This window comes from Paroedura picta, chromosome 12, assembly GCF_049243985.1.
Source record: "Paroedura picta isolate Pp20150507F chromosome 12, Ppicta_v3.0, whole genome shotgun sequence".
Classification (NCBI taxonomy): domain Eukaryota; kingdom Metazoa; phylum Chordata; class Lepidosauria; order Squamata; family Gekkonidae; genus Paroedura; species Paroedura picta.
Genome location: NC_135380.1, coordinates 7,484,034 through 7,505,157, shown reverse-complemented (window position 1 = coordinate 7,505,157; position 21,124 = coordinate 7,484,034). Strand labels below are relative to the sequence as shown.

Sequence of the window (21,124 nt, the reverse complement as noted above, 5' to 3'; positions counted from 1 at the left end):
CTGATAATTGTGTTGTCGTTTCTTTTCAGGACCAGAGGATATTTCCGGAAACGATACTTTGTTAAAAAAAAAAATGCATTGCATGGTTTCTGAAAGCTAAGAGGGGCTGTATTTCCAATGGGGAAATTGTGAACCAGCTGATCTTACTTTTGGGGTGGATCTCGGAAACGACAAAAGGCAATTTCATGGGTTTTGAAATCCCTACGCATCACGCAAGTGGTAGGCAAGAACTTTGGGACTGCATCTCTCACCCGTGACTGTCTTACATAAATTAGTGCAATTAAATGTGTTCCTTCTGCAACTATAGCAACTTTGCTAAGCAGGGCCAAGTAATGATACAAGGAAAACTCATGTGATTGCGTCCAGGTTGCCCAAGGAAAGAGGGTGAGGCAATCTGAAGTTAGAGGCTCCACCCTCCCCTTGAGTTCAGTTCTGTTGCAGTGTTTGAATAGCGAGACTCATGTGGACATAGAATGCCCCCAAGGAGCCAGAGGAGATTGGTCTATGCAGCTATCCCTCGTGGATGTGCTAATCTTCACAATTAGCTCCTCACACTTGGCAGATGTGCTAGCATCTCCCCACACCATTGCTTCCTAACACCCCTAAAAACTGTATGCATCTTCTTAAACTGGAATGACAGCTCGCTTCCAGACCACAGAGACCAGTTTTCTCCTGGATAAAAGGGATGCTTTGGAGGGTGGAGTTGGTGGCATTGTACACCACTGAAGTCCCTGTCCTCCCCAGGCTCACCCCCAAATAGTTAGGACTTTCCCAGCCTGGACTGGGGAACCCTATGACTCTACTATGTAACCAGTGTCGTTTATCACACACCAGCAATTCTTAAGAGGATTGTGAATGTCGAGGAGCCTGTGGGGGCACTACAGGACCCTTTCATCACCTTCTGGGTGCAAGTCCCCTGCTGAAGACAGTTGTGGATCCTAACAGAAGGCTGGTATATCAAGCTCCCATGAATAGCACACAAAGAGGAGAAGAGAGAGAAAACTATGGAATTATCCAAACGTTTATTGAACCACACCGGGAGCAGAGGTCTGAAGGCTTGTCAGATGGGTGGAGTTTCCAACTCTTTTGGTGAGGTGACCTTTCTCGTGCATCCGAAAGCTGCATCTCAGGTGGAGAAGATCTAGTCGCTTTATTCCCATTATATGTACAGTGGTGCTGGTTGGACATTGGTGCGTTAAGCAGGTTACAGGAGCCAAGCGAGAGCAGGAGACCCGACAAACATGCAGCAGGTAGTTAAGAGCACATGTGCCACTACAGCTCTTGGACCATGTTTTGGGCTTTGCGGGTGGTGGATGCTCCTCCATGAATGGCATCCGTCCTCCTTGCGATGCCTCTTGGAGGGCTCCCTGAAAAGAGCCAAAAGAGACCCAAGGCCAGTGATATCCAGCAATAGCAATGAACAGCAAGTGAAGAAAAGGCGGTGGCTTGGTGTTAGGGCACCTACGTTGCATACAGAAGGTCCCAGGTTCAAGCCTTAGCATCCCCGGTTACAATGAGAAGTAGCAGGTGATGTGAAAGACCTCCATCTGAGACCCTGGAGAGCTACTGCCATACTGACCTTGATGGACCAGGGTTCTGATTGAGTATAAGGCAGATTCAGGTTAGGCCAGTGCTGTTCAGCGAGTAGGCTGACAGCATGAGATCTAAGAGACCAGCACCATCTAAGGCAGCTTATCTCCACTTTGTTACCATTGAGAAACCCCCAAAACTTTCTTCAGGCTTTGAGAAATCCCAGAAGTGGCGCCATCATGCAGAATATGGCTGGGAAGCATAACTGTGGTCACGCCCACCTGGGGCCCCTCCCCTTTCCACCCCCTCCAGGGCCATCATTGGCTATTTTGGGAGGGGTGGGTGGGTCAACATGACCATATATCAGGGGTAGTCAACCTGCGGCCGTCCAGATGTCCATGGACTACAACTCCCGTGAGCCCCTGCCAGCAAACGTTGGCAGGGGCTCATGGGAATTGTAGTCCATGGACATCTGGAGGACCGCAGGTTGACTACCCCTGCCATATATATATTCATATCACTCAATAAATATTTAACACATCTCTATCTTTATCTCATTAACTCCCATCCATTCAGGAAACCCTTCCCGGGCCATCAAGGAAGCCTGACCTAAGGAACCTTCTGACTTTTCTCCCTCCCCTGCATGTTGGGATTCACCCACTGGGAGTTTGAGTGTCAAGAATTAGGCTGGTGCTCACCTGTTCCTTGCAGAGCGTTGCCTTGGAGCCCTGGCTGCAGTTTCTGTCTGGGTTACTCCGGGGGCTCCGATCCTGCAAGGCAAAAGTTGTCATGAGGTTTCGTCAACGGCTGGACTGGCTGGTAGTCACCAGAAATGCAATTGTGTGCCGTGTTTCCCCCACAGGCATATCAGGTTCTACTGAAACAATATTGTGGGATTTACACAAGCAGAGCTTATGAGAAGGGTGGCTCTCCCTGCGCATGCTTGGCCTGTGCCTTTTGTGGGGGAGTTGCTACTAGGAATTGCTGAGGAAAGAGAAGTAGTTGGGCATATAGTGGAGGGAATTTTTTTTTGGGGGGGAAACATACATGAGGGGTTGGGGGGTCTCTTCCTCGGCTCACCTCTGCAGAGTGCGTCATCCTTCTTCCGCCAGCTGGAGGAGTGAGTCACGGTTTGCGTCTTGAGGTGGAGAACCTGTAAAGCTTCTAGTGGAGTATTGTTAGCAACATGCAGAAACCAAATGTTTGCTTATTCCTGGCTGGCTGTGCTAAGTGGTTTGGTTCCCCCCCCCCCCTCCAGAGTTCCCATCGACCCAAATGCCCCTCCCATGCGTGTTCTAAGCATGCAGGAGATGAAGCCAGAGAGAGTTGGCTCCACGCCACCTGCCCTGTCATTTAAGGATGGGCGTCATGCTTGGGACAGGGCAGCCTCCAGCGCAGGCAGGGACGGACAAAGGCTGCGTGCACAGCCCAAAGAACTTCTCAAACAGCACCCATCGAGGTCAGCCTTTTGCAGATGTGCTTTTTTCCCCATCTCAATAAGCGTCGGTGGGATTATGTATTTGGAAACTGCCTTGAGAGCGTGGCTTTGAAGCGAAAATAGAAACGCCACTCAGAAATGCAGAACATCTGTACAGGAGGATAAACTTGCAAGCGTATAAAGCAGGGGTAGTCAAACTGCGGCCCTCCAGATGTCCATGGACTACAATTTCCAGGAGCTTCTGGGAATTGTAGTCCATGGACATCTGGAGGGCCACAGTTTGACTACCCCTGGTATAAAGTAACAGGCGAGTCTTATGGCACCTTACAGACTTCTTGGTTCAGACGGGAAGCTGTGCCGAAGCATTTCAACAGGGGGGTTGTTGGTTCTGCCCCCAAGTAGCTTTGGTTTATCTCCTGATTTCTGCACACATTTGCATGCCTTTATTCCCCCCCCCTCCAAAAAAAGAGAGATTTTTTGGCTCTTTTGAGATTACTTTCCTCTTGAGATTCCTAATCCTGGAGGCTGGTTTTGAGCCAGCTTTTGCCCAGTGCATACTGTTTCAACTGCATGTTGTCCTGCTCAAATGCACTCACCTCCAGCCCCCTTTCCAGTGGTAGGACTGTCATTGTTATACTACCAGTTCCTCTCCTCCCAAAACAGGGATTTGATTCTTCAAGAAAAGCACACTACCTGATTGTCCCTCTGTGGTATGGGCCCCCAATAGGGAGTATCCACTCAGCCAAGGAGGGCCAATGGCAGGGATGCCCTGTCCCTGGACCTCCTCTGTATTCTCTTTCTTCCTGCCGGAAGAAGAGCCAGCCCGCTCTGCTGGCTGACATTGCAAAGGTGAGCAGGGTGGCTGGGAGAGAGGCAGAGGCTGGGCTGCCCATAGGGCCCATGCTGGCCTCCACCCAAGGCCAGCCTGTATCCCGGACTCTGGTATCTCTCTTCATTCCCCTCTCTCTTGCTCTCCTTCCTTCCTTCCTTCCTTCCTTCCTTCCTTCCTTCCTTCCTTCCTTCCTTCCTTCCTTCCTTCCTTCCTTCCTTCCTTCCTTCCTTCCTTCCTTCCTTCCTTCCTCTATTCTGGACATTCCTTCCTTCCTTCCTTCCTTCCTTCCTTCCTTCCTTCCTTCCTCTTCCTCCCTCCCTCCCCTCTGACCCTTCCTTCCTTCCCTCCCTTCCTCCCCTTCCTTCTCTCCCTAGTATACCTTGTTCATCCATCCATCCATCCATCCATCCATATTGGGATTGATACCCTGCCCTACCCAGCAGGCTGACCCTGCCCTAAAATCGTATAGATAACTGTGTACAATTCCTCTCTAAATAGTATTAAATCCAAACATTAGAACTTCAAGCCGAACCTGCCAGCTGATTTGCCGCTCCGTGTGGTCCCTCTGGAAGCACCTGGGCCTTGGGGATCTCGGGGAGTGACAGGAGGCCGCCGTCCTGCCCACTAAGCCGTCCAAAAGGCAAATGAGTTTCTCAACTGGAGTGCGGACCCTGCTGGCCTGTCAGCGACAGTCAAGGTGAGTTCCTTCCCGGGAGCCCTGCGCCTGACGTGGTGCCTCGTTGTCAAGATCAGCCTGCACCAGGGACCCCGTCAGATTTCACTCGGACTGCCACAGGCTAATCAGATCCCCTAACTGGTTTGCTCTCTGGGGGTGGGGGTGGCACCAGAGCACAGCTATGCTTGTGAGCTATTTTCAGAGAGAGAGATGGAGGGAGGGAGAAAAGAAGCAAGCAAGCAAGAAAAAAGACAGGGAGGAAGTAAAGAAGGAAGGAAGGAAGGAAGGAAGGAAGGAAGGAAGGAAGGAAGGAAGGAAGGAAGGAAGGAAGGAAGGAAGGAAGGAAGGAAGGAGAGTGAGAACAAAAGGAGGGAGGAAGAAATGAGAGAGAGAGAGAGAGAGAGAGAGAGAGAGAGAGAGAACAAGTGCAAAGGCTGGACAAGGTCCAACCCTGTGGCCTTTACTCTGCCTCTTGTCCCTCTGGACTCAGGAGTGCAAAGGCCACATTTGGCACCCCAGGGCTTGTGGGCTAGCCTGGACCTCTTCTCCCTTCCCTACCTCTTGGTTTGCAGGTGGGAGAGCACTGAGGCCACACTCAGTGCTCCACCACCGGCTGGTGGCCACAGTCTCTTCCACTCAGCCCCTGCTCACTAGAAGGCCACCATGGCCAACGGCTCCTACTTCTCACATCCCTCAAAAGCCCCTTGCTGAGGCAGCCATGCATTGGCTGCGATCTGACGGCATACAGAGTAAGAACTGTTTTTTTTCTTTGTACCCTGCTTTTCTCTACCCGAAGGAATCTCAAAGTGGCTCACAAATGCCTTCCCTTCCTCTCTCCATAACAGAACCCTGTCAGAGTCGGTGAGACTAAGAGAGCTCTGAGAGAACTATGACTGGCCTGGGGTCAGCCAGATGCCCTCATGTGTCTCAAAACAGCATACAATCCCCTTCCTTTCCTCCACCAACACCAAACACCCTGTGAGGGAAGTGAGGCTGAGAGAGCCCTGAGAGAACTGACTGGCCCAAGGTCACTCGGCTGGCTGCAAGTGGAGAAGTGGGGAACGAAACCCAGTTCCCCAGAATAGAGGCCTGAACACTACACCGCACTGTCTCATATGTTTCCTTAACTGAGTTGGATGGGAGAGCGTTGAGGACAGAAACACACAAAAAAGGCCTGACTGACCAGTTGGCAGGACAATAGGGCCTTTGGGAATCCATCTACTAGGCTTGCCTGTGCCGATAAGCATCTCTGATAAACTAAAGGGAAAACTGTCTGTTGTCATTTAGTGTTTGTCAGAATGAAGTAACAAGAAAGATTTGTCCTTTCTCTGTGTCCAGGGAATGAAGGCGAGCATGGATCACTGGCTCCCCGAATTTATCATGCCGTTCTGCCAAGATAAACTTCCCCTTTGGTTCACAAGTATTGGGATTCTACACCGATGTTCTATGCACAGATGCACAGGGTCATGGCTCGGCGACACCTACTTTGCATGCCTAAGATCCTAGCTTCAATCCCAGGCACGTCTAGACCAAAGGATCAGGTCATAGGTGGTGAGAAAGAGCCTGACCTGAGACTCTGGAGAGCTGGTGCCAAACTATATTGAACTTGTAGAGCAGTGGCCTGACTTGATACAAGGCAGCTTCCCTGTGTTCATGCAAAATGAACATCCATCAGGAAAATCACCAAGAGGTGACCATTTCAAAGTGTTCTTCTGCAGCCTCCATGGGGCGAACGGGGTATATTGTTGGCTTGTAGAACCACCGTTGCATTAGGCTAAGATACGGAATATAGAACATGAAGTTGAACAAAATAGGAACCTGGCTTTAAAACATAACCTTTTCACTTAGCAAAACTTAGTATCCATGGTTGCATTCGTACTCTGGTTACTACTCTCATTTGCTGCTAAGGAACAAGACACCCAGCTATTGGTATTTAGAGTTTGTGCCCTTTCTCAGAGCACAGTGGCTAAACATTCTGCCACATGTTCTGTTACTTCAGGAGGTTGGCTATGCCCTGGGTGCCATACACGATGGGGGAGCACTGGGTCCTGTCAAGCCCCCACGGGTGGTGGAAGCCACATGTGCCAACTGGCCTGTGATCGCCACCAGGTGATGCTAACGCGCATGCGCGGCAACTGCGTGTGCGCATTTTCGCCACTAGGGGGCGCTAATGTACGTGCGCAACAACAGCATGCATGCGCGTTTGCGTCACCGCCATGCCGGCGGCTGTGCCTGCCTCTTCCCTTCCTTCTTGCTGCCGGCGGGGGGAGGCAGGCATGGCTGCCAGCGGCCCGGTACCGTGGTCTTTGCGGCCCGCCACCGGGCCACGGTACCGGGGATTGATGACCCCTAACCTATATCTTAAATAAAGCTGGTATTGATCCAAATAATGAAAAGCATTCAGAGTAATCTGCCCCTAATGTTCTGCAGATACACTTAAAAAAATAAAGCAATTTTCTTGAGCTATCCAATGTAGATTCTTTTTTATTATTATTGTTGTTCTTGAAATTCCATCAGGATCAAAAACAACCACCCATTCCATCTCCTGGCACAGTTAAACAACTGCATCAAATATAAGAACAGCACGGGCCAAAGGGTGTTTTTAGAAAGGGTGGGGGGGATCATTAGTGCATAATTATACATGGAATGAAATTCCAGACGCTCAACCGTAATCTGATTTATTTTTTTTTTAAACGGAAGCAAGATATGAGCTTGCTAACCTCATTAATTTTAAGACAAAGGGATAACAACTATTGTAATGGCAAAAAATTAAAAATAATGGCAGGAGGGAATCTAATTAGCGCATGTGCTACCGAACAAGTGGAGAGCGACAAACCCATTTCCTGCGATGGGGGAGAAAAAAAAAATCAGTTTAGCCAAATTGTTTCATTGCAAACAGAACTTTTATTCTGCTTAATTACAACAGACTGCAACATTGTCTTCGCAGGCGTCTTCTCAATCTTCGCAGAGCATTTCAAATGAGTATTGTCATTTGGGGAAGATTGGCGGGGGGGGGGGGGAGGAATTGCTGTGTGTAATGTATTTATTTTATTTATTTAGAGTGCAGGCTAGCACACATTTTGTGCCAAAACTGGAAGTTTGTGGCTTTCTAAGGGGTGTGTGTGTGTGTGTGTGCATGAGTGCATGCATATGTGCGCGCATGGGGAGGCTGGGGTGTGGGAGAGCTAATTTGAGTCTGCAGCAGAGACAGCGAGTTAAGTTACAAAGGCAAAAAGAACAAGCGATCCTCTCTCTCTGCTGACATTGGCAACTGCAGAACTGCCTGTGTCAAAACTCGGGATGCTCGGAGTAAGTAACAGCCAGATGCTGGTGATTCCAGGGAGGAGGGGGGAAGACTCATCAGAAATGAAATGTGAAATGTCTGCATATTTTTCTAATGGCTTGACATTTTGCAGCTTGGGAGGAACGGAACAAAATCCAGCCCGGCTGCTACTGTCAGCCAAAAGAATATGGGGTCTTCTGATTGACTTATTCCACCATAACAAAATGGAAAATGAGGGTGGGGGTGCCTGTGAGTGTGTGCGTGTGATCGCATCTTAATTTAAGAAGAAATGGAACGGTCTCTCTATTTAAAAAACAATGAGCTTTAGGATGCTTTGGGCTGATCCTGCGTTGAGCAGGGGGTTGGACTAGATGGCCTGTCTGGCCCCTTCCAACTCTATGATTCTGTGATTCTAAGCTGTAAACATGGGCTGGAGCTTGGGTTAACTTCAGATTTGGAAATCCCTGGAGATTTGAGGACAATGCCTAGGGACGGCCTGGTTTGGGGAGGGAGCTTAGGACGGATTAAATCTCTTGCCGTAGGCTCTGTCCTCCAAAGTTGCTATTTTCTCCAGGTCAGTTGGCCAACTCTGGGTTAGGAAACACCTGGAGATTTGAGGGTGAAGCTTGAGAGAAGGGGGCTTAGGGAAGGGAGGGACTTTGGCAGGGTATAATGACACACAGTCCACTTTCCGAAGTAGCCATTTTCTGCAGAAGAGGAATAAAGGTTTCATAGACAGAAATCATAAATGCATAAGCACTCTTTGGAGTCTGGAGATCAGCTGTAAGTCTGGGAGATCTCCAGGCCCCAGCTGGAGGAGGTGTCTGCAGGAACTGATCTCTTGCTGCCTGGAAGTCCAGAAGTTAACTGTAGTTCCAGGAAAACCCAGCTCCCAAGCACTTGCTTAGTCATTTCTGAAGTAAAGGGAGTGTAGCTCTTCAGTTGTTGGATTGAGAAGAAGAGGAAGATGAGTTGGTTTTCATACCCTGCTTTTCATGGCCTAAAGTCTCAAATTGGCTTCCCTTCCTCTCTCCACAACAGGCACCCTGTGGGGTAGGTGAGGCTGAGAGACCTCTGACTGGACTGCTTCGTCAGAACAGCACTATCAGGGCTGTGGCTAGGCCAAGGTCACCCAGCTGGCTGCATGCAGGAGAGCGAGGAATTGAACCCATCTTGCTAGATACGAAGCTGCCACTCTTAACCACGATGCCATGCTGGCTGAAGGATCACGATTTCCAATGTATACTAAAGAATGAGTTGGGTACATGACGGTCTGCGGATAATAAAAATGGATAAGAACGGCTTCTGAGGTTGGAGCCTTGAAAAATCACGAAGGCCTAGGATTGCCAACAAATCTGGAAACAGGTAGCTGGAGTCTGCTGCAAGGTCCACCCGCCTAAGTATGTAACCAGGGGATCAAAGGCAGGAGCCCACATGCCACAGAGGAGCAAGGGAAGAGCTGATGGGTCACAGAGGAGCAAAGGGGTGAGCCCAGGTGCCACAGAGGGGCCAAGGGGGGAGCCAGCATTCCACAGAGGGGCAAAGGGGAGAGCCTGCATGCCACAGAGGAGCAAATTTACCATATGAACACTATGCATGGGAATGTAGATTACTGCATGTGTGTAAGACAATGTACTGATATGGGTATGCCAAATGCAGCAACTTTGCACTCACGCACGCACGCACACAAACACACACACACACAAACATGCAAACACAGTGTTTCTGTTTTTCTACTCAGAACAAGCTCACAAACACCAGCATAAAACCCCTTTATTGTTGATCTGATCGTAAAGCTTCTGACCTGCTCTAATTAGTGTTCTTAATGTGCCTTCTAAGAGCCCCTACTAAAAACAGACCACAAACAGATTAACCATTAAAAGCCCAGGAGTTCAAAAGGAGGTGAGGCAGCTTAAGGAAAACAGAATGGGCCCCATCCAAGCCTCTCTGGGGAAATTATTCATCGCCTGGGGAGGGCTTCATAGGACGGGCAGCATCTTTCGTTCACCTTCCCTTCCTCCTAACCCAAAAAGGTGGGTGCCCAGAGATGTTTTCCTCTTTTTATTCAGCACATCAATGATGGTTTGAGATTTATTCCTGTCCATTGGGTTGATCAGGTCCCACAGACCACCAGCCAACTCACGGAACCCCTGAAGACTTGGGGGTTGATGCCAGGGTCCACCATGGGGTCAACTGCCAAAGAATTCACCCTCCAATCCAAAGCATCCATTTTCTCCAGGGGGACCTGATCCCTGTAGTTTTGAGATGAACTGTAATTTCAGGGATAGAATCATAGAATCCTAGAAGGGGAAGGGGCCATACAGGCCATCTAGTCCAACCCCTGCTCAGATCACATCTGGAGGCATCCCTACTGTCCAGGGATACTAGAAAGAGACAGAGAGAAATGCTCCTCTGTGCATGGATCATGTTCAGCGTCCCTCTTTGCTCAGGTATCCCTCGTTTGAGCTGAGTTGGTTGTTTTTAATCACATTTAAATGTTTCCATGAGTCACTAAATGCCGTTTTGCACTGCGAGAGGACGTGTTAAAAATGCAAACCGATAAATAAGTATTTCCTTAAAAGCTGCTATCTGCTGACCATTTCCCATGCATAATTCTTGTATATTATCCTTGCATTTCCATGGAACAATTCCAACATAGTGATTTCATGATCCGGAAAAGAAAACCATGAAGCTCACACCCTGGTCCTCTTCTAGAGTCCATTAAGAAGGTGTCAATGTTCCCTCTCTTGGACTTCTTTTGAGATCTGTTTGTAGTTGTGTCAGTTCTCTTCATTTTGCCATGTTTTTTGTAAATTCATATCATGCATGCCTACGGTATAATCCTATGTACGTTTGCACCACATATATGTTGTAGCACACTTGTGTGGATGAAGTATAATACTGAAAAGTTAAAAATTGTGTGCATTTTTTCAGAGATATAAATGTAAAGATAAATAAATAAATAAATAAAAATACAGGCCAAGGGAACTAAAAATGCCATAAAGAAGGGATTTTTCAGGCTGACATAGCAGAGCTGAGAAATTGGAAAATTATTGCTGCCACCCACCCACAGTCTGAGAAAGAGTAACAGCCACATTTAATAACACATCAGTTTAAGCCCGTTGAGCTGTCAGGACCTGTCTGAGGAATCCTGGGAAGTGTAGTTTGGTGTGCTGTGTGATTTCTATCCACCATCATCCCTTCTATGTTTCCTGAGAGGGACAATTAAACCCATGTTAAGTTTGTTGAATAGATATGCTCTAAGGCAGGGGTGGCTAACGTGTGGTTCTTCAGCTGTCTATGGACTACAATTCCCATGAACCCTTGCTGGCAGGGCTCATGGGAATTGTAGTCCTTGGCCTCTGGGGAGGCACAGTTTGGCTGCCCCTGCTGTAAGGAGATTCCTAATGCTAAATTATACCTTTGTTCTTAGGTGCCGTTCATCTCCAGGGCTTGAGTTCTTGCACAAAACACACAACCCAAGAAACAATGGCGGCCTTAAAGAAGCCCATTTGCTTCTAACCTGAGCATGCCTGTCTTGTTCTAAGGAACCTTTGTGATGCCCTAAACCCTTTGAATTCTAGAAGCATAGAATCATCAAATCATCTAGTTGGAAGGGTCCAAAGAGGCCATCTAGCTCAACCCCCTTCTCACGGCAAGTATTAACCCAAAGTCAATCGCTTGTCTGGCTGCTGCTTTGAAGACTGCCAGTGAATCAGTTCCTGAACAACTTGTTGACCTGAAAGTCCTTTCTTTGTCAATGGCAAACTCACTGAGAGGTAGACGGGACTCTAAAGGGATTTACATTTCCCCTTTTCCTTCCTTCCCTCGCAGGTCAAGGGACTGCGTCCCAGACAGAGGCCCTCGGGGGCCCGGCTTCCAGCTACAGGAAAGCTTCTACTGCTGTTTTTGTTTCTCCTTTCTTGGGGTCAAGATGTAAGCATTTGTTATCTCTTCCCCACTGTGCCTTCTGCTGCTTTTCAGATTACAGATTAATACCAGAGTCCGTTCCACTTGATCTCATGCACAGTTTGAAGGCGTTTTGGCGCATCTGACAGTTGTGCCTTGCCTTGAAAGCCCTACAAGGTGGCCGTAAGCAGGGAACTCGATGGCACCTTCCACCGAGACGTTATCTCCCATCCCACCCTGAGCTCGGGCTTCTTAACCGGTCCCTAAGATTACTGCCCTCATTCCTCCCTCGCCCCTCCCGCCTCAGGATCAGCTGTGAATCCCTAGCCATAACAAGCCCCCCCCCCCCCCTAGGCAGGGGCCTTGCTTCTTTCCTCGCTTGGCGTAGCGGCGATTGGCATCTTGCAAGCAAATTAAGGAAGCAGCCATGCTGTACCAACCTGCCAATGCTGGAGGTTCACTTAGTTCTAAAACAGAAGACAATGGACACGGGGGAGGGAGGAGCAGGAGAGAAAACAGGAAAGGGGAGGGAAGAGGGGGAAAATGTAGTTCATATTTTTAGACAGTTGAATGGATGGATGGATTATTAGAAAGACGACCCATTTAATTTAAACAGAGACCACAGCAATGAAAGTTATGGGTGAGACTTGGCATGCAAACATATAACACAGTGCTGGGGAGCAAATGATTCCTGCCCTTAAAAGAAAATGAAAGCATTTGCAGGAGTACAGCCTGAATTTTGCTTTAATAACATAGCGATGGGTTCAGCAGAGACACCACCTCGATTCTGTGTTCTGAAGACACAACCGAAAGCAGCCATTGACAGTAGACAAACTGTTCTTCAAGACCTCCCACAAATGGTCTTGAGCTATGGCCTGATTCGAACAGCACATGGTGCTACCAGGGTGCTCTGTTCACTGATGTTTAGTCCTTTAACCATGAGAATGATTGGCCATTTCAGCTACAAGGACCTGGGCAAGCTCAAGACCATCACATCTCGCAAGCTAAGCAGAGCCAACCCTGGCTAGTCCTTGGAGAGGAGGCCTCCAAGGATTTGGGTAGAAGTTCTATTACTAAGGAAAGGAAAACAGTGATTAACAAGGATGGATATTTCCGTTCCAGGACCTATGCTTTCAGTGCTTCAGTAAAGTAGTCAAATAGCCTCAAACGGAATGTAGAAGAGTTGGTTGTTATATGCTGCTTTTCTCTACCAGAAGGAGGCTCAAAGCGGCTTACAGTCCCCTTCCCTTTCCTCTCCCCACAACAGACACCCTGTGTGGGAGGTGAGGCTGAGAGAGCCCTGATATAACTGAAGAAGAAGAGTTGGTTCTTATATGCCGCTTTTCTCTACCTGAGGGAGACTCAAAGTGGCTTAGGTTCACCTTCCCTTTCTTCTCCCCACAACAGACACCCTGTGAGGTGGGTGACGCTGAGAGAGCCCTAATATTACTGAAGAAGAAGCAGAATTGGTTCTTATGTGCCACTTTTCCCTTCCTGAAGGAGTCTCAAAGTGGCTGACAATCACCTTCCCTTTCCTTTCCCCACAACAGACACCCTGTGAGGTGGGTGAGGCTGAGAGAGCCTTGATATCACTGTGTTCGGTCAGAACAGCTTTATCAGTGCCGTGGTGAGCCCAAGGTCACCCAGCTGGATGCATGTGGCGGAGTGCAGAATTGATCCCGGCATGCCAGATTAGAAGTCCGCACTCCTAACCACTACACCAAACTGGCTCTCTATATTAAAGAAGGTCCATTTTTATAAAAAGGGATATTTACTAAAAAATACATGTGCATTGTGGTGAATTGCAGGGCTTTCATAAGACAGTGAAACATTAATTTTATAAAGCGGCCCTGTACATCCAACCAACGCCCTGAACAAAAAAATCATGTTATGTTTACAAGGAAGAGTGTTAAGCGTATCAACCCCATTTTAAAGCAGTAAAGCTAGCCAAGGGCTCTCATTTGCAAAACCTGTTCAAAATCAAATGTCCTCATCCAATCTTTGGGGCTGAGCTCCAATTTCTAACAAAATGAAAACCTGAAATTGCAGCTATTCCAGTCCTCGATCATTACAGTTTACTGTCCCAATTTTGCCCTGCCTTTGAGATTGCAGCTGCGATAAAAATCCTTCTGTGCTGGAGGAATAACCACTGGGCTCTTTGCATCATGGCACCATGCAATATCCCATGCCATCCTAAGCAGAGTTATACCCTTCTGCGACTGATTTAAAAGAATATCAACTCTCCTTGGGATAGCACTGCCACCGGGCCATGTCAAAGTCGTAGGCTGGCTCTCGCCTTACAGACACTCTTTCTCAACATCCAGCTTCTAAGATCCAGTCATCGCCCCACCATCATCTGCCCAGGCAAGGTATGTCACGTGCAAGCCCTGTGGACACAGGCTGTGTACCTACCATACAGTATTATACTGGCATTGGTGTTTCCCAGCTTATTGATGGCCACGCAGGTGTAGTTGCCGTAATCCTTCTCCGAAACATTGAAGAAGGTTAGCGTGGACATCCGGCCTTTGTTCTCGATTCTCACGCCGTCCAGCCCGTTGGCTAATCTGGAGGGAGGGTAAAACACAGGGCCTCGATTAATCCCGAGAGTCCGCAGGTGTGTGCTTAATTTCCTGCCAGAACTTTCAGGGGAAGAACTGCAGCTCAGGATTCACTTAAAACCCCTGCCATCTCCGCACGCCCGGGGAAGACATCTGTCTGAAGGCTAAACAAACTAAATGTGACGGCAAATGCCTGGAGCCTGCAGAAAAACAGCAGCCGTGCATCTGTTCCTTCACACACATACACCCTGGCAAGGTTGGATAGAAAAGGTTGGCATGTAATTGTGGTCCACAGTAGAAAGGCATGCTGATCCACAGTAGAATCAGGGAGGGCCAGTCTGCGGCTCTCCAGATGTCCCATGGACTACAATTCCCATGGGCCCTTGCCCTCACATGCTGGCAAGGGCTCATGGGAACTGTAGTTCACAGACATCTGGAGAGCTGCAGTTTGGCCACACCAGGGCTAAATTCAATTCTAGTGGCACCTTAGAGACCAAGAAGTGTATTTTTTTTTTAAGGTCAAGAGTCCCTTTGTCGGATACCAGTACCTGACAAATACAGATATCTGACAGCAGGAGCTGTGACTGCTGAAGGTTCACACCTTAATAAAACCCCAACATGTTGGTCTCTAAGGAGCCACTGAATTTGAATCTAGCCCATCCCATATAATCTTGAAAGGTGGCATGTAGCCTTCTACTCCCTCAGCCATCAGCAGTCAACAATATAAAGACAGCCTGGAAATGCAGAAGACAGTAAGAAATAACATTCCACTAGAAGAGATGAAGAAGAGTTATACCCTGCTTTTCACTGCCTGAAAGAGCCTCAAAGCAGCTTACAGTCATACCTTTGTATCCCCACAGCAGACACCCTGCGTGGTACTGAAGGTGGGGCTGAGAAAGCTCTCACAGAACTGTTTTGTGAGAACAGCTCTAACAGGACTGTGACTAGCCCAAGGCCACCCATCTGGGTGCATGGGGAGGAGAGGGAAATCCAACATGGCTCTCCAAATGAGAGGCTACTGTTCTTAACTGCGACACCAAGCTGGTTCCAGCTATTATGGAGGCCGCCAGAGAGGGCAGTATAGAAGTGGAATGAATGAATGAATGAATGAATGAATGAATGAATGAATGAATGAATGCATGAATGAATGAATGAATGAATGAATGAATAAGAGAAAGAATTAGGTGCCCAGCAGTAGCTCGAAATTTACCACAATAGCTTGAATCATAGTGTCAGTCATCATTTAAGGCATTGGGCTAGACCAGCTTTTCTCAACTTTTCTACTATTGAGAAACCCCTGAAATGCTCTTCAGGCTCAAAGCAGCTTAAAATCGCCTTCTCTTCCTCTCCCCACAACAGACACCCTGGGAGGTCAGTGAGACTGAGAGAGCTCTGACAGGACTGCTGCTCTTAACCACTACACCATGAAGTTGCTGCTATTAACCACTACACCATGCTGGCTCTAAGCCTGGGGACTAAGTAAAATATGTGGGGGCCGAAGCTTTGCTCAGTTTCCGACTCACATGGCTACTCTTGCCAAGGCCCTTCTGGCCAAGGACATAAACCGTTCTTGAGAGAGTCCTTCCGACAGCTTTGCGTCTTTGCTAAGATACCTGGTTTCTTCTTTGAACCACTGAAATTCTGCTACGGGGACAGCAGAGGCTTCGCAGCGCAGGATCCCCTTCTGGCCGACCGAGGCGCCTGTGTTCTTGGGGCTGGCGATGGATGGAGGGTCTGCAGGAGGAAAGGAGAATCATTCCAATGTCTCAGAGAAACCGGCCGGCCGGGTTCTGCAAAAGTCAGGGCTAAAAAGTGGGTGCGTATCTGGCCACCAACCGACCTGATTGGGGCTCCATGGAAGAGAGCCATTCAAGAGCTCTTCTTGGAGTCACAAAGCACAACCACATGCAGTTATTGAGTTTGGGGGATGATATGTTCAACTGTATGCATGGCGGAACGTGTGCTCTTCATGTAGTCCTCTTGATATGACCAATCACCGTTTCTTCTGAAAGGTGTTTTGGAACATGCACACCACATCCCAAATTAACACGTGGGTCTGAGACCTGCCTGCAAAGGCAGACCATCCACGTTGCCCCTTTCTGAAGAAATGACAATCGGAAAGATTGCATGTAGCATATTTATTCCACACTGTGCTTATGAGTTTCCCATTTTCTTTGTTGTGATCCCAAGCGCTTAAACAGGTAGCAATTCCGTATCTCAAGCCTCTTTCCCGAAGGAGCATTAATTGTTCTTTAAGAATATCCTGGTTATTTGCTAAGTGATAAAAAAGGCATCTGTAGTAGCTGCAGGATATTTGGAACAACACCTGTAGCTGATTTTAACCGGGGAAACAAATGAAGAGATTTGGGCTTTTATTTTCACAGTCATTATGGTATGGAAGCTCAGCTTTACTCCCTCTGTGTTTATGTGCGGGGAGTATTGCAATAATAATCATGTGCAAGAATTATTGTAATAATAGAAATTTTAGTTTAGTTTTATTTTTAATGTGCCAGGATTCTGCCTGATCTTTTGTAACTGGTAGTTTTGTCTAGTTGAGCAAAAAGTCGACCAGGACTTCATGAATGAATTAAAACAAAACATTTTATTCAGTAAAAAGAAAGTGGAATACAAAACCTTACAAGTTGACCTCCCATGCCATAAACTAATCAAATAACCATTATTAAGGTCAGTTCACCAGCCTAGTCAGAATAACATTCTGTTTTATCAGATTTATCTAACTTTTTACCAGGCAACAGACGGGTTAGTCTAGTCAACTGTACACTTTTATTTCTCCAACCACTCCTCTGTTATTTGGAATTACGGTCCTTTTCCAGGACCTAGCAAAGCTGGTGAAGATATATTCCATAAGAAATAGAAATTATATTTCAATATACTATGGGCTAATTCTAAAGTGATTACTGCTTGCGCAAGTTAAGGATTCTGATTTGCATGCATTAGCAACAGAGCATCTGGCTCCCCCCCCCCTTTTTTTTTTTTTACTCATTTTGCCATAAACTTCCATCTCCCCTGCTGTGTCACTACAGGGCTCTTTAAAAACAAAACAAAAAACCCTCACTGCTACAATGCTATGACAATTAAAATCCTGTGGGTGTGGCAGGAAAAACAGTGGCCATGAAGGCAGAAAATGATATTGACGTGGTAGGGACCTCTACAGATATTGAATTGTCCTGTTCATGCATTTGGATTGTGTCCCCCCTCCCAAAAAGAAGAAGAAAATGGAACCTTCCAAAAAGTATATTTGCCATGCATTTCAATTGCAATCGATTGCAATTACACAGTCTGTATAGCTGCAAATTAAAGATTTCATTTCTGTTTTAAGTTGACCTGCTTTTCAGCCACTTCTCTAATCTGTTCCACATATTATATTTCTGGTAAGGCCTAGAAGGAGGAGAATGTCTCATGGCTTAAGTTCCACTTAGCGCTTAACACCTATTCAGGGTGCATGTCCCGCCCCTGAATGCCTCCTCCTCCAACCGGCTTTCCTATCTGTCCAGCAGCCAGCCAATAGCCTTCCATCCCTCACCCCTGACCACCCCTCCTCCTTCCACTTCCTCCGAGGCTCGGAGGCTACAGATCTCTGCTGCATGAGAGTTGACCCTGCCAGTGAGTTCCCTGCCTGGGGGCCTCCAGCCTGCAGCCATTCTAGGTCCTGTGGGGAGGGAGAGGCCGCTTGCAGAATTCTTCCACCTGCCTCCCCAATCTAGCATCCATTGTATTCCTGAATGCAATGGGCTTGGCCCCTAGTAAGGCTATGTTAGGCCTGCCGGGCCCTCTAATGAAATGGGGTATGTAGGTTAGGGTGCTAGATCCAGGTTGGCAAACACCTGGGGATTTGGAAATGGAGTCCAGGACAGACAGCTACCATAGTGGAGGTACAATGCCATGTAACTGACTGTCCAAAGCATCCATTTTCTCCAGAGATGAGATGTAGTCCAGAGAGGAGCTAGAATTCTTGGGGATCCCCAGGTCCAAGGGGGAGGCTGGGTTCCCTAGACCAGGGGTAGTCAACCTGTGGTCCTCCAGATGTCCATGGACTACAATTCCCATAAGCCCCTGCCAGCTTTTGCTGGCAGGGGCTCATGAGAATTGTAGTCCATGGACATCTGGAGGACCACAGATTGACTACCCCTGCCTTAGACTACATCCACATTTTTGTATCTCTGGGTTTTTCCCCTGCTGGGCTTTGAATGTCCAGGTTTCTGTTCTCCCTTACTGAGGTTGAACGGGGTGAAATTTTGCTCAACTTCGATTGCTGCATAACGTTTCTGGAAATGACAATATTAAAATGTGTGATCCTTCATCCCAGTCTTTGCTTCTCCAATGCTATTCTGGATGTCTAAGCAGCCCAATTCTCTACCAGTTCTGAAGAATGCTCAAGAGCCCTCAAATCTTCTACAGATATATATATAAAAAAACTACTCAGCATTTGAGGTTGTCGGAGACAGACAATAATGTATCATCTTTTTGAAAACTTAATGGCACCATTTCCCCTATGGTGTACAGAATGATTTCTTTTTTATTGTGCCCTAATATTATCTCAGTTCAGAAAATGGTTGTCTGTTTTGAAGCACTCTGCAAAACGGTTTGAGCACAGACCACGGGGCTGGTCCAAGGTATTTTGTCTCCTCAAACATGGCTCAGCCAAGTCACCTCTCACGTTGCCAGTGGCTAGAGGCATGGCTATAGGTCAGCACCTCCCCCAATCGTTGCTGGGGGGGCCTGGTCACAAAACTAGCCCTGGCAGACAATTATGGGGTATGCGACAACCTCTGTTTCCTGCAAACTCTCTCTAGCCAGAGATTTACAGAGGATCACATCATATTTTGGAAAGGGTGCTGGTAGTAACACCGCATCCGTCCAACTCAGCACGCTCTTTAGAGCCTCTTACATGATTACTCCCTTCAGGAAGTCACTATCATATCTGTGGAAAAGCGGTTATTACACATTTCATTCTCCCTTTCAAGTTGTTCTCTGCTCATCCCCTTTATTTCCCTGTGCAGCACAACATGTTCTTTGTGATCTGCTACTGCACGATGGGTTATTACTCTTTTGACCGCCTTCCGCCTGCGCTGCTTCCTAATTTCTAAACTCCTAGTCCGGTTCTATCCAATTGAACACTTTTGTTATGAAAATATCATTTGAGTCTCCTAGAGAAAGGTCATTAATGAGATCAATCAATCGACGGATTCGTTCATGCTGCCTTTTCTCTCCTGATCTGCCTTACCTCTGAGACCAGCATAGGAGAAGGGGATGTCTGACCTTGTTAGCCAAAAGGAATAAGTGGAGAAAGAATGCCTGAACACAGGCCTCACCAAAAAGCTATGAGGGTCAGAGATTCACTGGCACTCAGGCCCCCCACCCCGAAATTCCAAAATGTGCCTTTTAAAAAAAGCGCTAAAATAATCTAGGCTCTGATTTCTCACCAGTGCTCTTTCTTACATGCCCAGGGTAATGCCGATTGCCCCTTTGGTACCAGGAAAGAACGGTCCTCCAGGCTAGATGGACCCCAGATGCTGGAGGTTTTTTACCTTCATCTGGACATAGAGAAGGGGTCACAGGAGGAGTGGGGGGTAGCTTTGACCTTTCTGTGATGTGTGTGCATGGGGGTGGACTAGATGAGCCTCGGGATCCCTCCCAGCTCTCTGTTTCTATGAGATTGTTGTTGTCGTTGTTTCATATGGTACAATACTTACAGTTTACGGTGACTTTTACCCTCCGGATATCCGGTACCGCGACCTCGTTAGCAGCGCTGCATTCGTAGTCCCCAGACTGGAACCTGGTGATCCCCGTGATTTCCAGGTATTCATCTTCACTTAGAAACTCCCGGCCTACGAGGGAACGGGAGCAAACAAGGTAAAAGCGGCAGCATCGCACTGCATCTCGCCCCCTGTAATTAAAACGGTGCTCTTCAACACAGCAATTCCCATGCAAGCCCATCTCTAAATGACAGAGGGAAAGAAATAATTCAGAGGGCAAAGCCAATAAGACACCAAAGGCATTTCAAAGTGCACCAATGCATCTTGCAGATCTTCTTCAGCGGAGCTGACAAAGACCCACAGAGCTGAATAGACAGCAAATCCCAACCAAAATTAATTAAAGAGGCCTGACTTAAAGTGCTCCTTATACCCACATAATCACAGCTTCCCAGCAATCCTACAAGACAATTGTAAGATCTTGTGCAAAACATTTTTTTAAAGCATTCTATTTCGTGATGATTTTTGTTGGGAATGGGGGGGGGTCTGCTCCTTAGAAAAGGGGTTGCATTTAGGGACGGGCATCAACAGGGTGACAAACAGAGCAAAGTTCCTCACAAATTTTGGCTGGCTGGTTTGTGGTTTCGTGAAGCGATGTTAGTGAACCGAAGAACCACCACAAGCATTCCTGCATTTTGATCCAGTTCATGTGAAGAGCAGCAAAGAGATGGTTTAAATGGCTGCTTCCTGCTCTCCACAAAAGCAGCAAGAAGCAGTAAGGGTTGGACCGGCTTCTAGACTGGGGCTAGCTGCCCAAGAAAGCCTCTTTAAACTCCTGAGCTGTGGACTCAACAGTTTGGGGTACCAACCTCATGAACCTGGTTCAATTCGTACCTGGCTTGGTTCATGATTCAAAAGTTTGGGGTATGAACCTCATAAACCCAGTTCAATTTGCACGTGAGCCGACTGGGATTGTGGTTCGATTCATGATTCACCCACGAGCCACGAACTGAACCACATTTTTATAGTCTGTGGCCATTCCAAGATGCATTATCACATAAGTAACGTTTTAGCTGATGTGCTTCATGTTGCAGTTTTACTTAATTATTTGTCAGGGTTTATAACTGGTTGTAGAAGGGACTGATCCTGCTGGAGAAGACCTGGGAATAGTGCTGGGCATTTTT

General features: G+C 47.5%; 1 protein-coding gene and 1 long non-coding RNA gene across 10 annotated transcripts in view; one reads left to right on the top strand and one right to left on the bottom strand.

Annotated features, from left to right (window-relative positions):
* LOC143822240 (uncharacterized) overlaps nucleotides 1–6,936 on the top strand; it is a 45,234-nt gene extending 38,298 nt beyond the window's left edge. Inside the window, exons 2-3 of the long non-coding RNA XR_013226100.1 lie at nucleotides 4,318–4,497; nucleotides 5,815–6,936. This is a non-coding gene — a long non-coding RNA (uncharacterized LOC143822240). The remainder of the gene's footprint in view (nucleotides 1–4,317; nucleotides 4,498–5,814) is intronic.
* The window catches only part of OPCML (opioid binding protein/cell adhesion molecule like), a 696,918-nt gene that overhangs the window by 3,755 nt on the left and 672,039 nt on the right, over nucleotides 1–21,124 (bottom strand). For 2 of the 9 annotated variants that reach the window (XM_077307198.1, XM_077307203.1), the window contains exons 6-12: nucleotides 19,941–20,075; nucleotides 15,840–15,960; nucleotides 14,081–14,232; nucleotides 12,109–12,135; nucleotides 2,611–2,694; nucleotides 2,229–2,300; nucleotides 923–1,367 (exon numbers count right to left, since the gene is read on the bottom strand). In XM_077307198.1, the coding sequence (XP_077163313.1) occupies nucleotides 2,281–2,300; nucleotides 2,611–2,694; nucleotides 12,109–12,135; nucleotides 14,081–14,232; nucleotides 15,840–15,960; nucleotides 19,941–20,075 (539 nt within the window). In that variant the 3' untranslated portion in view covers nucleotides 923–1,367; nucleotides 2,229–2,280. Of the gene's footprint in view, nucleotides 1–922; nucleotides 1,368–2,228; nucleotides 2,301–2,610; nucleotides 2,695–12,108; nucleotides 12,136–14,080; nucleotides 14,233–15,839; nucleotides 15,961–19,940; nucleotides 20,076–21,124 lie in introns of those variants that run through there. The other 7 variants (XM_077307206.1, XM_077307207.1, XM_077307199.1 and 4 more) reach the window with 4 other exon arrangements.